Raw genomic sequence first — 15,271 nt, 5'->3', positions numbered from 1 at the left:
GCTCAGGATACCTGCGTGAGGCGGCGGCGGCGGGGCTGGGAGGTGCCCCTCTCGCTCTGATTTTGTTATTGAGGCTTAATTTGCCCTCCCAGCACATGTGTGCCTCTCCCGCATCCCGACACCTCGCCATCTGGTAGGACAGGAGGCACGGTGGAGTCACACGAGCAGGTAGAACGCGCTGTGCTCTGTTCCTCCGCCTGCGTGTGCGTGAGCTCTGGGAATGAGGTGGACACAGGGAGCAGACGTGCAGACCGATGCACCCACAGTCGACAGGCAGGCGGAGTGTGAGGGCGCGGGAGGGGCGCGGGATCAGCGCGGTTGGCCTGACAGCGGACAGTGCTTCCGTTGAGACCTTGGTGATTCTGCAGACTTCTTCTCACGGAACCCCGGGACTTAAATGTGTCACGTGGCTTTTGAAAGAGTGGCCTTTGAGTCCAGGGAGTCCTGACGGTTTCTGGTCCTTTGTGAATCAAGCTGCGGTGGGCTGTGTTGAGCTTTGTGAAGGGGCCCAGTCGTGGGCTAGATTACTGTCACGTGCTCACCCCCGGCACCCTGTGCAGAACTGAACGAAAGGATGAATGAGACCTGTTCACACGCTTTGTTTTGTGAGTCACCCTACTTTTCAAAAAATTTTTATTTTTATTGATTTCAGAAAGGAAAGGAGAGGGGGAGAGAGAGAGAAAGAAACGTCAGTGATGAGAGAGAATCGTCGATCGGTTGCCTCCTGCACGCCTCCTACTGGGGATCGAGCCCGCCACCCAGGCATGTGCCCTTGACTGGAATCAAACCCGGGACCCTTCAGTCTGCAGGCCGAGGCTCCATCCACTGAGCCACACCGGCCGGGCAGTCACCCCACTTTTCACCGTCAAGTGTGCGCCACAGATTGCACCGGCAGCGTGACCTGGCCAGCAGGGTCCTCGCACATGGCCACGCTTGGCCAGTTGTTTACTAAACCCGCAGGCGGCACCTCCTCTGTGCGGGGGGCTTGGTCTCTGGAAATGAAGGAAGTCCCTTCTTCGTTGTAAAACAGATCCTTCCAGCGTTCCTCAGCACACAGGGCGCCCACACTCCGGGAAACTCCTGTTGCCATGCAGGCATGGCTGTTGGCTACTGCTCCAGGCGTTTCCTGTCCTTCTCCCCAGTGGTGTTGGGACAAAGTACACGGGTGACATCATGTTAATGCCCCTGAAAGTAAGATGGAGGGAAGAGCGAGAAGCGACAGGGTGGGGCCTGCCTACAGTCAAGGAAACGCTCCTCAGCCAGCCGTCTTGGCCTCAGCACAGGCCGAGCGCTGTAGCTCTGCCGCGTTGAAGAGAAACCACAGAAGCGATGGTCGTGGTGGGTGGCTGTGTCTGGCTGGGGTGAGCACCGGTGGTGGAGGCCTGTTGTTCAGTCGATGGCATGCCAGCGAAAGTGAACATCCGGGTTACTTAGAAACTGTGAATGTCATTATCACAGGCCAGCAAGTACCCAGGACTGTCTTCATGTTCTTCAGCCTCCAGCATATTTATCCTGTCAGCTGGGAGTGTGGCTCAGTGCAGCAACTAAGAATTCTTTCAACAAAACTGAACTATAACGTGTGCAATAATTCAATTTATATAAACGTTAGCAGTCTTTTTTATTGATTTGAGGGAGGGGAGGAGAGAGAAAAACATCAACTTGTTCCACTTACTGATGCTTTCATTGGTGCTGCTTGCATGAGCCCTGACCGGGGATTGAACCTGCAACCTTGGCGTATCGGAAAGATGCTCCAACCCACTGAGCTCCCTAAGCAGGCGTCCTCAAACTACGGCCCGTGGGCCACATGCGGCCCGCCGAGGACATGGATCCGGCCCGCCGGGTGCCGCTGCCTGTCCTGCTTAGCAGCCGACTCGTCCCGGGCCCGCAGTGCGCATAGGAATTTGTTCATAGTTTTTTTTTAAACTATAGTCCGGCCCTCCAACGGTCTGAGGGACGTGAACTGGCCCCCTGTTTAAAAAGTTTGAGGACCCCTGGCTAAAGTAACATTCTTCCTTCCCGCCAGCGCTGGAAGTTGGTGACTGAGACGAGGGCCCGTGGGGTGTTAGTTCCCCAGGAAGGGGGAACAAAGGGACAGTCCAGAAGGGGGGGCTCCCGTCTCACAGACCGTCTGCCTCACCAGTTCCCAGGATGGGAGGTCGCCTCTCGGGCAGCCTGACTCCGGCTGTGGCGTCCTGGGGCCTTCGGGCAGCGGCCCGGTCCCGCACTGGGGAGAGTCGGGCCGCCGAGCTCCCAGAGAAGTAACGACTGCAGGGCTTGCCCCAGGTTAGGGCGGGGGCTCTGCTCGGCTTCAGGAACATGGACTGGAGAGCTCCCGCTTCTGTGGAGTTTGGGCCACTTTGTTTTACTGAATGCAGTAAAACTGAGAGAACTTCTTAAAGTGAGATAGTGAAATTTCAGGTCGTGGATGCTGTTAGACCAGGCCCTCTCCGGCACACGATGGGTGGGAGGTGCCTGGAGGGGCGGACAGTGCAGACCTGCGACCACCTGTGTCCCCTCTCTGAGCTGTGACTTTCGGGTCATTTTCTCCCTCTCCCTCGGCTCGGTCTTCTCATCTGTAGCCTGGGGTCATAGTACTGCCTCCTAGGGGTGTTTTGAGAGTTAAGTTGGTCACGTTGTGTTCTCCAAACCGGGCCTGCCCAGCAGCCCCTCCATGTTTCTGTTGGTTGTACATCTGAATCCGGCGGAAGCCAGACAGTCTAACTGACTCTGTCTGGTGTCGCTAGTGTCTCGGTGACACTGGAGAAGCAACTTTTTATTTTTTTATTTTTTTTATTGATTTTTTTACAGAGAGGAAGGGAGAGGGATAGAGAGTTAGAAACATCGATGAGAGAGAAACATCGATCAGCTGCCTCCTGCACACCCCCTACTGGGGACGTGCCCGCAACCAAGGTACATGCCCTTGACCGGAATCGAACCTGGGACCTTTCAGTCTGCAGGCTGACGCTCTATCCACTGAGCCAAACCGGTTTTGGCTGGAGAAGCAACTTTGACCTCGGGACCCCTTGGGGTTCCTGGGCAGCACTCTGAGAACCGCTGCATTACAGTAACCCCAGCTCTGCCCTCCCTTCTCTCAGGGGGAGATTAGGGCTGTGAACGTCTCCTTTTCCTCTTTCCGTGCAGGCGTGGGATGCAGGGCACCTGCATGTCTGGTCTGTGTCCCTCAGGCTGCAGGTGGTGAGTCTCTCGCGGTTCGGTTCCCCGAAGCCCCATGTGGCTACAGACTCATCCGTCACATGTCAGTCCGGCCTGCATTAGCAGAAAAGCTGCTTCTGAATCTCTGAGTGCCTGGTCTCTGGTCGGCTCCTCACGCAGGTGGGGAGAAGGGTGTCACTCTGCATTGTGATGATGGCCAACAGGAGGAACTGGAGCAGCACCGAGCTGCTGGGAGCGGTGCGGGTCGGCAGCTGGGTAGGCTCTCCCCTGGTCTGCCCGGTGCTGCAGTGTCGTCCGTGGTCACCGCAGTGCGGGACACGCTACGTAAATGTTAGAAGTGACAGAGGTGGTCTGTGGTGGTCGCCAGCCAGTGCAGCTCTGAGCGTGTGGTTAGCAATTTCTTTCCTCCTCTGGAAGGCAGCGAGGAGGGAGGAGGGCGGAGGGATAGAGTACCACTGGCAGAGGCTGGGCGCCAGGCGTCCCTGCAGAGTCTGAAGTGCACGCAGGCTGGCCAGAAGCAGCCAAGGTTGGGCAGAGTCGTCAGGATGGTGCGAGTGGATGTGCTCGCAGACACAGGGCAGGTCAGGCGACATCAGCAGCCACACGTGTGGCCCAGGGAGAGGCTGGCAGGGACGGCGAAGTCACGGCGCTCAATTCCTCGCTCAGAGCACGTGGGAAATTGCAGAGAAGCAGGCAGTGGCATGAGCCCTGTGGGAGGGAACCGGGTCTCCCGGAGAGAGAGGAGCAGGAAGCACCGGGCGGAGGAGCCGGGAAAGCCCACATTCCTCCTGCGGCCTCGGGGCAGGAGCTCTGCCCACCCACCTGCCTCAGGAAGGGTGAAGCCAGAGGTGCTGACCCAGCGGGACAGGGGGGTGAGGCACCAGAACCTGCACTGGTGGGCGGCAGACTTGTCAGGAGAGAGAGCCTGACCGGCTGGGGAAGCAGTGGGGGGTTGGAGGGGCTGGGAGCAGACAGACAGACAGTGTGAGCCAAGGCGGATGGAGGAAACAGGCCATGAGGACTGGAGCCGGGACAGGAACTGGAGGGAGCCTGGTCAGAGCGGGCACTTGGAAACGGTAAGAGTCTGAGGTGGCAGAATGAGAGGAACGGTGATTCTGAGTTTACAAGGGTCAGAAAGAGTGAGAGCTTTGGACAAAGGGCAGCCGGGAGAAGGCCCTGCACACGTATAATTGGAGCCTGCAAAGGATTAGAAAGAGGGGGAGCTTTGGACAAAGGGCAGCCGGGAGAAGGCCCTGCACACGTATAATTGGAGCCTGCAAAGGATTAGAAAGAGGGGGAGCTTTGGACAAAGGGCAGCCGGGAGAAGGCCCTGCACACGTATAATTGGACCTGCAAAGGGTTAGAAAGAGGGGGAGCTTTGGAGAAAGGGCAGCCGGGAGAAGGCCCTGCACACGTATAATTGGACCTGCAAAGGGTTAGAAAGAGGGGGAGCTTTGGAGAAAGGGCAGCCGGGAGAAGGCCCTGCACACGTATAATTGGAGCCTGCAAAGGGTCAGAAAGAGGGGGAGCTTTGGAGAAAGGGCAGCCGGGAGAAGGCCCTGCACACGTATAATTGGACCTGCAAAGGGTTAGAAAGAGGGGGAGCTTTGGAGAAAGGGCAGCCGGGAGAAGGCTGTGCACGTATAATTGGACCTGCAAAGGGTTAGAAAGAGGGGGAGCTTTGGAGAAAGGGCGGCCGGGAGAAGGCCCTGCACACGTATAATTGGACCTGCAAAGGAAGCAGACAGAGCACTGGGACTGAGCACAGGTCGACGGGTCAGATGCCAGAGACCTGCCTGAGGGGCACAGGCTTGGGTCTGCACGTGGAGGGCGTGCGGGGCCGACCCGCACAGTTGGTGTCACATTCTGGGATGACGTGACGAGCGCCTCTCACTGAGGAACCTCGAGGGGCACACGTCTGTCCTGTGCGTGTCGTCACTGTGCCGCTGTAGTCACTGTGGTTTATGTTTCCATGTGAAGTAGATTTATGCTTAGCTTTTTCCCTCTTTCTTTTAAGCTATTGCAGCTAATTGCAAAATCCCAGTTAACCTCATTGAGTGGTGTGGCACAAAAGAATTACTTCAACATTTTGGATAAAATCGTTCACAAGGGTAAGAGGATGACTGATACTTTTCATCGTCTGAATCTTAATGAGCTTTAGTGTGAGGAGCGGGGTTTTCTCTTACCCCCACCCCCGTGTGTGTGTCAAATGGTGACGTCGGTGCGCGGCTGTGGCCGCACAGCCATGCCAGGGCCTCCAGCTCTCACGTCCATGTTCTGTTCACGTTTTTAAAGTTGCGTTTGCATAGGAAGGCGTATATTACATTAACACAAGACATATATTACTGTGCTATTATAAGATAGGAAGATAAGTGAGAAGATATTGTACCTCTTCGTGGTAGCCAATCACATTTCACTTTACCGTATAATGTTTCCATAATCATCAGGGTGGGGGCTTAGTTGCTTCAGCATCAAATAAACCTATACATTTCTTTTTAATTTAGTGATTGTATTGATTGGTTAGTGGCCAATAGGTAGAATTTTAGATTTCACAATAGGGTTTATGCATGTATAGGGTGTCCCAAAAAAACGTATACATTCTATAACAGCTGATAGCTCCATTTTGAAAATGAAATGTATTTGAGTAAACACTGCCTTTGTATTTTCATAGTGTGTGTACATCTTGGGGGACACCCTCTATCTGCATTAATGGCTGAGTGCAGCCATTTTTAAACACCATTTCTCTTTATGGCGAATGTAAAGAACTGACAGTTTAAAGTGAAAATGTAGACTCGACCAGAAATACTCGGTCAGGAAACATTTTAAAGTTTGTCTAAGTCTCACCATATTTGCGAGAGCTCAGAAATGCCAGTTTGGGGTTGCAGTGGAATTAGATCATTGTTCATTGTGACAAAATATAGACAGTGTAATATTGACAGTTTCACTTAAGCTACAGTCGGTGCCATTAGGTGCTTTCACTCTGTTGTGCCACCGTCACCACCATCATCTCCCCAGAACATTCTCATGTTCCCACACGGAGCCTCTGTCCCCGCTAGACACTTACTCCCACCACCCTTCCCCTGGTACCACCGTCCACTCCTGTCTCAGGCTCCGACTCCTCCGCCCGCAAACAAGGAGTCACACAGCCTCTGTCCTGTCCAGCCTGTCTCCCTGAGCTTCGTGTCTTTGAGGGTCACCCACGTGGCAGCGTGTGGCAGGAGTGGAGTCTCCTCCTTTCCGAGGCTGAGTGCAGTCCGCTGTGTGCGTGCACCCCATTTCATCTGTAGGTTACACTCGGGGTGCAGCCTGGCTCTCTCAGGTGGCGGCTGTCCATGCACGGTTGTGCTTGTGTGTGTTCCAGTGCTCGACGACCACCAGAACCCTCGGCTGATCAAAGACCTCCTCCAGGACCTGAGCTCCACCCTCTGCGCCCTGGTCCGCGGCGTGGGCAAGTCCGTGCTGGTGGGCAACATCAACATCTGGGTGTGCCGCCTGGAGACGGTCCTCACCTGGCAGCAGCAGCTGCAGAACCTGCAGGTGACGCCGGTACGACGCTAGCACGAGGCCGAGACCGCTTCTCCAGACTCACGGCTTGGAGAGCGATGCTCGTCTCCTCTTTGGTGTTAATTAAGTTGTTTTTAGATGGATTAGACCAGTGGTCGGCAAACGGCGGCTCGCGAGCCACAGGCGGCTCTTTGGCCCCTTGAGGGTGGCTCTTCCACAAAATACCACGGCCTGGGCGAGTCTATTTTGAAGAAGTGGCGTTAGAAGAAGTTTAACTTTAAAAAATTTGGCTCAAAAGACATTTCCATCATTGTCCTGTGGATATTTGGCTCTGTGGACTAAGGAGTTTGCCGACCACTGGGTTAGACCAAGGAGCCCTGCTACTGGGAAGGGCTGACTCTGCAGGTGACGAGGTGGTCAGCTCGCTCACCTTGAAAGGAAATTGGGTGCTTTGGGCTCAAATGACATCAGAAAATCACAGCTCCGTGTGTGCGCAATCCGCCCTTCCCCTCGCTGTGCTCGTGCAGGGCCTGTACTCCCCTCGCTTGCTCGCTCTGCGTGGACGCAGATGCACAGGTGTGTGTCTTGTAAGTAAGGTGACACACATGACAGACATGCCATCACATCCAAACTGTCGCCAGTGTCCAAGGCCCATGGTACTGCAGCTCAAGGCGCTGGGTGAGGCAGAGATGTGGCCTCGCGTCGCCCTGTGGTCGAGCCTGATGAGCTGAGGAAGGATTTCCACAGCAAGGACGGCAACAGCGCTCTGAGGGGACAGAGTGAGGGCCCCTCCACACCTCTCCCTGCACCCACCCTCCTGGGACCAAGCGAGGCATCATGCCTCCACAGATGTCCTCGTCCAGGGCACTGGGTCGTGGAAGAGAAGAGACAGCAGACAGGACCACTGTGCTCGGGGCTGAGGCTCTGACCGCTGGGGACACTTCCGCCTCGGTGGCGGGGGCAGAGCTGGGTGGGGCCAAGCAGACACCTGCCGTCTGTCTGTCTGTCTGTCTGTAAGAGGCTCCTGCGGACAATGAGGCCCTGCGCGGCACAGCCCCTGGCACAGGCCTCCGACAGCATCCCCGCGGTGCCAGCCCTCCTGAGGGGCGAACAGCGGTTCACTCGCCAGCTTGTGTGAGGGAGGGTGTGGCTTATGTGCTTGAAACCATGGAGATGTGAGCTAGCAGGGCCTCCGTGACGGATTCATCCACCCCCCCGGCCACTGAGCTGCCCAGGCCGAGAGCAGAGGCTCGGGCGCAGTGCACGCCTGACCACGTCTCTGTGGCCTGACGTGTCCCCAGCTCCTGCCCCTCCCAGGCGCCCCTTTGAGTGTCAGCTAGTAGACAGGTCCCCTCGTGCAGACGCCGTGCAGGGGCTGTCGCCACCCAGCAGCCTGGGCTATTCCGGCTCCACTTCCGGGCGGCCCTGGTGGCCAGCAGAGGAGGCGGGGGGTCAGGGGCGCTGGCATCAGGCCCCGGCTAGTGGGGGCGTGGGGGAGGGGAACGTTGGGTCGGTCTCCGTGGCCTGAGGGCGCCGTGGCCTGCTCCCTCTCTTGCAGGAGAACCACGGCCTCACGCTCAGTGACCTGCCCTTGCACATGCTGAACAACATCCTGTACCGGCTCTCGGACGGCTGGGACATCGTGACGCTGGGCCAGGTGAGCCCCACGCTGCGCACGCTCAGCGAGGACCGGCGGCTCTGGAAGAAGCTGTGTCAGTACCACTTCGCCGAGAAGCAGGTGAGGGCGGCCTCGGGACCCTCACAGTTTAGGAAGGTCGCGTGCGGCTTCTCTCGGACAGCTGTGCAGTTTACTGTCCATCTTCAGAAAGAACCATGAGCTGATAAACCCAAAACGAAACAGAACAGGACGCGTTTCCGCTCTCCGTGGACAGCACCGGGCGTCACCATCTCCCCTGACGGGCTCAGGCTGCGTGTCCGCTCCAGCCTGGCACCCCCCAGCCTTGGTTTTCTGGGCAGCGGCCGCATGCCGCTGTCCATGTCCTCCCTGCGTTAGCTCCGTGCGGGGGGCGGGCAGGGCTGGGCCTGTGGCCAGGCAGCCTGGCGCTGCGGGAGGGGGGCCGACGGTCCGCGCCAGCAAAGACGGGGGTGGGGAATGGGGGAGCTGGTGGCGGCCGCCGGGAGGTGGAGAAGTGGGTGTGCATGTGAGCACGTCCACTCTGCAGGCGACGGGACAGGCTCCCTTGCGGAAATGCAGGTCTCGGGGGCAGTGGCAGCTGTGGGCGTGGTCCGCGTGGCAGGGCCCTGCGTGGGGAGGCGCGTCATGAGCCCCGTGGACCCTCCTCTTTGCCTAGCGGCATTTGGAATGGAGCCAATGACAGGCTGCGCCAAGAAAGACGGGTGTGGACAGAAAGGCCAACGTGGCCATGGGTGAACCCCAGGGACTTGAGGCCCAGCGGCTGGGGCGGGCTCAGCAGTGCATCGTGGTCTCGGGGGGTTGGGAGTCACAGGTGGAGACGGTGGGTTGAGACGCCTCCCAGGTGTCCGAGTGCAGCACATGGAGAGGCCCAGGTGTCTGGAGGACTCGAGAGAAGGAGGTGGGCCTCGGGCAGCTGGCTGACGGGGCTCCTGAGGGTCTGAGAGGAGGGGCCAAGGCTCCCAGAGGTCACCTGGGACCCAGAGGTCACCCCGGGCCCCAGAGGACACCTGCTACACTGAGTCCTGTAGTGGGGGGCGACCCAGGAAAACCTCTGGGTGGACCTGGGGAGAAGCACAGGGTCAGGGGGACTTGACTGGGGAAGAAAGAGACTGAGTTCTGGAGTCAGCACAGGTGTGGGGACGTGCATGTTTGCAGGGAGGGTTTGTACCCAGGGAACGAGCCAGTGAGGTGTGTCTGGATGGCGGCCCGGAGCTCCCGTGGGCCCCTCCCCAGGTGCCCTGGCTGTTCCCCAGCTCGAGGATCAGAGTGCATGGCGGGTGTCTCGGGAACATCTGTTGACCATTTGTGAGGTCCTTGCGTGCATTTCCAAAAAGGGCCACTTTATTTTTTTTAATATATTTTTATTGATCTCAGAGAGGAAGAGAGAGAAAAACAACGACAACAATGATGAGAGAATCGTTGATTGGCTGCCTCCTGGGGACCGAGCCCACAACCCGGGCATGTGCCCTTGACCAGAATTGAACCTGGGACCCGTCAGTCCGCAGGCCGACGCTCTATCCACTGAGCCACACCAGCTCGGGCCCAAAGGGCCACTGTGGAGGCTCTGTCCTCCGCACAGCGTTTCCTGCCGGGTGTCAGCATTGGCACCCACAGCTGCATCTTGTCTGCATGCTGTGCCGACCAGGTGGAAAGCCCAGGTGCTGCCTGGCAGCGATTCCCACTCCCCGGCGGGTGTGACGTGTCTCCTTCCAACTCCAAGGGCAGGTGCTGGGCCTCTGGCCATTTGTACATCTTCACAGAATGTCTTTTCAAGGCCTTCGCTCATGTCGGCAGATGATGTGTGAGGCTTACTGCCTTGTTCATTTGGCTTTCCGAGTGCAGCCGACATACGATATCATAGCAGTTTCGGGTATGCAGCATCGGGTTGGACTTATTTTTAGTGGAACAACATATCATGGGCGTCGGGGCAGATCTGAAGAGAGAAATCTGCGTCACGGCTGCGTGGGGTCCCATAGTAGGGACACGCGGTTCCTTTGATGAGTCCCTTGGATTTAACCGGGTAGTTTCAGTCCAGTAACTCAGTGTTTCCCGCGCCACCTGCCTCCTTAATGGCTTTGCACCTCATCACGCTCTGCACACCATCTGCTGACTGAGCGGAGCGTGTGTGTCTAGTTCTGCAGACACCTGATCCTCTCGGAGAAGGGCCACGTGGAGTGGAAGCTGATGTACTTCGCGCTGCAGAAGTGCTACCCGACGCGGGAGCAGTACGGGGACACGCTGCTCTTCTGCCGGCACTGCAGCACGCTCTTCTGGAAGGTGAGCTGGGCGGCTTGTTCCTCTGGGAGCGCAGACGTGAGCCAACAGGAAGCTGTCGTCCCAGACGCCGGCAGGGCAGGCTCAGGAGCGCAGAGTGCCCTGGGGTTCAGATCCGAGCAACGAGCAACGAGGAGCCGACCTTTGGCCACTGCCTTCCCTGGATGGCAGCCCTTCCTGTGGCGACATGACGTGTGGGGCACATCCGTCGAGGGGAGGCAGGCCGAGGTACCCCCTTCAGTACCCTCGGGTCTCCTGGGCAGAGGCTGCTCCTGCTGGCGGCCTTCCCAAGCCCTCGGCCTGAGAAAGGACGGCCTCGCTTACCTGTTCCCCAGACGTGGCCTTCGTCCCACTGCCGCGGCCCCTCCCCCCACAGCTGTTTCCGGGCAGCCTGCCCACGTGCCTCCCAGCTTCTCTTCTCAGAGCTGCACACACGAGTAAACGTGCGTTTTCCCATTATTTGGTCAAAAGTTAACAGACGCTGGGTGCTTATCAAGGCGAGCCCTTCAGTGAGGAGCCTGTGCCTGGGCACGGCAACTTCCCATCCCGGACACCTTCGGGCCCTTCTCCCGAGACCCCTTCCTGTCTACTCCCCCCCCAAGACATCTCAATGAACCCCCTTCCTGTCTTCCCCCCCAGACGTCTCTGATGGACCCCTTCCTGTCTACTCCCCCCCCCCAGACATCTCAATGAACCCCCTTCCTGTCTACTCTCCCCCCTGGATGTCTCTGATGGACCCCTTCCTATCTACTCCCCCCACCCCCCGCAGATGTCTGATGGACCCCCTTCCTGTCTTCCCTCCCAGATGTCTCTGATGGACCCCTTCCTGTCTCTCCCCCCGGACATCTCTGATGGACCCCCTTCCTGTCTTCCCCCCCAGACGTCTCTGATGGACCTCCTTCCTGTCTCTCCCCCCGGACATCTCTGATGGACCCCCTTCTTGTCTTCCCTCCCAGACGTCTCTGATGGACCCCTTCCTGTCTCTCCCCCTGGACATCTCTGATGGACCCCCTTCCTGTCTCCCCCCCAGACGTCTCTGACGAAACCCCTTCCTGTCTCCTCTCCCCCCGGCTGTCTCTGATGAACCCCCTTCCTGTCTACTCTCCCCCGGATGTCTCTGATGAACCCCCTTCCTGTCTACTCCCAGACGTCTCTGAGGACAGGCTCTCGTGCTCAGGGCTGAACTCCACGTGCCCCCTTCAGCCCCTTTTATTTTCTTCCCACGTGAACCGTTTCACCTGCGGTGCTTTCCACGCTTCGCCCTGAGCTTGCCTGTTTCCTGGGAGACTCACCGGTGAAAAGCGGTGAAACTAAAGGCGGCGTGCCCCGCCCTTGGGGGCCTGGCTTGTGCCTGTAAACACAACGCTGGTGCGCTTAGTGGCGCGTCCAGCCCAGCCTGCCAGGCCGCGTCCAGCACCGGGGAGCGGGCGGAGTGAGGAGGCGCTGCCGGTGCCCGCGCTGGGCCGCAGGCCGGGGACCCGGTGGAGCGATGCGAGGGCGATGGTCCCCTTCAGTGCCGCCTGCGCTTGGTGCGGGGAGCCGGTGGCACAAACAGGAGCCGTTCCCACAGGAGCCGATGGGACCCGGACAGCTGCGGCGCACACTCAGTGTCCCCTCCCGGGTCATGGCGGCTCTGCTCCCCTCTTCCGGGGACTGCAGCCTGGGGGCGGGCCGCGAGAGGCTTGGGGGGAATGAAAGGTGCGTCTGCCAGCTCGGGGGCTGCCTCAGTTGTCACAGCGCGCACCAGCCGCCCTTCTAATCTCTCCTTTTCCCTCCCGCTCCCTCCGACCTGTCTTCAACCGCCAGGACTGCCGCCTCGCTTTACTGCTCCAGGTACTCACACCTCCCGCCCTGCTCGGGACTAACCCCGTGCCTGCCCGCCCAGGGCACCCTGACACCCCATCGCAGCCCCGCCTGCCCGGGTGCACGGCCTGGCTTCCTTCAGCCGCCACGCGAGGGTTTGCAGGAAATGCCCGAGTCCTGCGCGTGAGCGCGAGGCTCAGCCTTCAGGGAAGCTTGAGGGGTGTCCGCAGCATTTCCTTCAGGTGAAGGCACCACCCAGCGCCTGGGTGCTCAAGCCCAGCGAATGCGCTGGCCTGTAACGTGCAGGCAACTTGTTCTCTCAAGTTCCTCAGTCTTTTCACGCAAAACCCGCTTTTCCTGCTAAGTACAATCCCCGGCCTTCAGTTGCAGGGGAGCGTGGGCGTGGTCCAGGGGAGCGTGGGCGTGGTCCAGGGGAGCGTGGGCGTGGTCCAGGGGAGCGTGGGTGTGGTCGGGCGTGGGCATGGTCCAGGGAAGTGTGGGCGTGGTCGGGCGTGGGCATGGTCCAGGGAAGTGTGGGCGTGGTCGGGTGTGGGCCAGGGTCCGGGGAGCGTGGGCGTGGTCAGGGGCGTTGCCGGGAGCATGGCTGGAGGAGGGCCGCAGAAACCTGGGGTCTCCCCCTCTGAGCAGGGCCAGCTCAGGCCAGCTCGGGGCTCGCTGTCCGTCCAGCACGTGAGCAGGAGGTTTCTGCGCTGGGAGCACGTGTGTGCCGGTGTCCTGGCGCTCATGGCGTAGAGAGGGGTCTGGGATGCTTAGGCAGCTGGTAACCGACCTGTGGCACTCTCTCCTCCTGCAGGACTCGGGACACCCCTGCACGGCCACCGACCCTGACCGCTGCTTCACGCCCGTGTCCCCGCAGCACTTCATCGACCTCTTCAAGTTCTGAGGCCCCTCCGTACGACGTGCCAGCCTCCGAGCCGGCGCCCAGGCCCCTGCAGGAGCGGCCAGCATCCTCTGACCACGTGCTGCCCGGCGGAGCAGCTGCACTTCCTGCTCGGGGCGGGGACACCGAGCTGTGTGTGTGCACCTTTGAAGGGTCAGGGAACCCAGTGAAATCATGTCCGCCTCCTCCTCTAAGAAGTTCTTTTCTTCCGAGCATTTGAAAACTTGCACCTTTGCCTACTTACAAATACGGTCCGAAAAGCCCTGGGTTTTGAGCGCCGCTGCTGTGCAGAGCTGACACTAATGCAATGATGTGCTGGATGGTCACATGTCTCCAGGTTTTGGGTAATTGAGGGGGAGGGGTAGAACCAGCAATCCGTGTAAATACATGGTGCAGAATATTTATTTTTCTTAAGATGTATTTTAACCACACTGGTTGTGACCAAATGACCTAGGGCAGTGTTTGGCAAACTGCGGCTCGCGAGCCACATGCGGCTCTTTGGCCCCTTGAGTGTGGCTCTTCCACAAAATACCACGTGCGGGCGCGCACGTACAGTGCGATTGAAACTTTGTGGCCCATGCGCAGAAGTTGGTTTTCGGCTCTCAAAAGAAATTTCAGTCATTGTCCTATTGATATTTGGCGCTGTTGACTAATGAGTTTGCCGACCACTGCGCTAGGGGAATGTTTGTGTGTCCGTCCTGGTCTTTGGCGATTGAGTTGTGAATTGTGCCGTGTCTGTGACCAGCAGAGGTGTGAGTGGTGTGGCCGCACCCCGTGCTGCCTGCGCCCTCGGACAGACGCCGGCATCTGGGACCTCGGAGCCCTGGGAGGGACGATGACTACTGAGCGTGACGAGCGGCAGCGGGGCAGCCTGCCGCCCGTGGGAAACTGCTTTCCAGACAATAAATCATGTTTACTGCCCCTCCTCGGGTTTGCCTCGGACAAGACCGCAGTGAGTGAGTTCATGCTTATCTAAGCCTTTGAAACCTTTGAAAGCTGGTTTTATTTCCAAAACAATGCAAGTCCATTTTAGAAAACGTGTATAAGTGTGTGACATAAAATCACCTGGTGAGGCATGCTGCGTGCTCATCTGTGAGTCATGAGGGCCGGGGGCCCAGGCAGCATGGTCTCCCTCCCTCCTCCAAACATACACCGAGAGACAGTGAATGTCAGGGCAGCGCCCTGCCCTCGTACCGGGAGTCCCTGTCTCCGTGGAAGTGACTTGGATGGGTCCCGCCTCCGGTTGCTGCGCTCTGGTCTTGCCCTGGCCCCGCCTGGTCTCACCTAGTCCCGCCTGGCCCCCTGGGTCTCCTGAGCTTCGCTGCTGAGCTTTGAAGGCTCGGGGAGCAGCGTTCCTGGCTCCAGTGGCCACAGGCCAAGGCAGCAGCGGGGAGCCCTCTGAAGCCCTCGTCTCTAAAGAAAGATCCTCGGAACCTCAGCGCAAATGTGTTTCCTGTCACTCCCCTTCCTGGTGGGTCAGCTTTCTCGAAAATAGTTACGTCATCTAAGTTGCACTGTTAAAACTGGTTTCAGAGAGGAAGGGGAGGGAGAGAAACACCAATGATGCGAATCATTGATCACGGCCTCCTGCACGCCCCACACTGGGGATCAAGCCCGTAGCATGTGCCCTGACGGGGAATTGAGCCAGGACCCCTGCTTCACAGGTCGACGCTCAACCACTGAGCCACACCGGGTGGGCTAAAATAGTATTTATTTTAAAGTGTATTTTTATTAGAGAGAGTAAGAGAGAAATGGAAACATTAATGATGAGTTGTTGACCGCTGCCTCGCGCACGCTAATGGCACTTTTCATTGAAATGGTTGTCCAGCCCCTCAGAGTCCCCGGGGGACACAGGGCTTCCTCCTGTAAGATCAGAGCCCCTGCCTGTGCTGAGTGGGTGCCTGCCTGGAGCCGCGGGGGTCCCCCAGCTCTCCCTGCTGCAGGGACCAGGATGGTGA

The 15,271-nt window shown here is 58.5% G+C and overlaps 1 protein-coding gene across 6 annotated transcripts in view; it reads left to right on the top strand.

The window, feature by feature from the left end:
• The window catches only part of FBXO25 (F-box protein 25), a 33,368-nt gene extending 18,981 nt beyond the window's left edge, over positions 1-14,387 (top strand). For 2 of the 6 annotated variants that reach the window (XM_080661761.1, XM_080661765.1), the window contains 6 exons: positions 5,192-5,285; positions 6,536-6,720; positions 8,237-8,416; positions 10,469-10,612; positions 12,416-12,442; positions 13,227-14,387. In XM_080661761.1, coding sequence (XP_080517887.1) covers positions 5,192-5,285; positions 6,536-6,720; positions 8,237-8,416; positions 10,469-10,612; positions 12,416-12,442; positions 13,227-13,316 — 720 coding nt within the window. In that variant the 3' untranslated portion in view covers positions 13,317-14,387. The remainder of the gene's footprint in view (positions 1-5,191; positions 5,286-6,535; positions 6,721-8,236; positions 8,417-10,468; positions 10,613-12,415; positions 12,443-13,226) is intronic. The other 4 variants (XM_080661766.1, XM_080661763.1, XM_080661762.1 and 1 more) reach the window with 3 other exon arrangements.
• The last annotated feature ends 884 nt before the right edge of the window (positions 14,388-15,271 follow it).

Source organism: Plecotus auritus (genome assembly GCF_963455305.1).
Source record: "Plecotus auritus genome assembly, chromosome: 3".
NCBI classification, from domain to species: domain Eukaryota; kingdom Metazoa; phylum Chordata; class Mammalia; order Chiroptera; family Vespertilionidae; genus Plecotus; species Plecotus auritus.
This window is presented reverse-complemented; position numbering and strand designations above follow the sequence as displayed.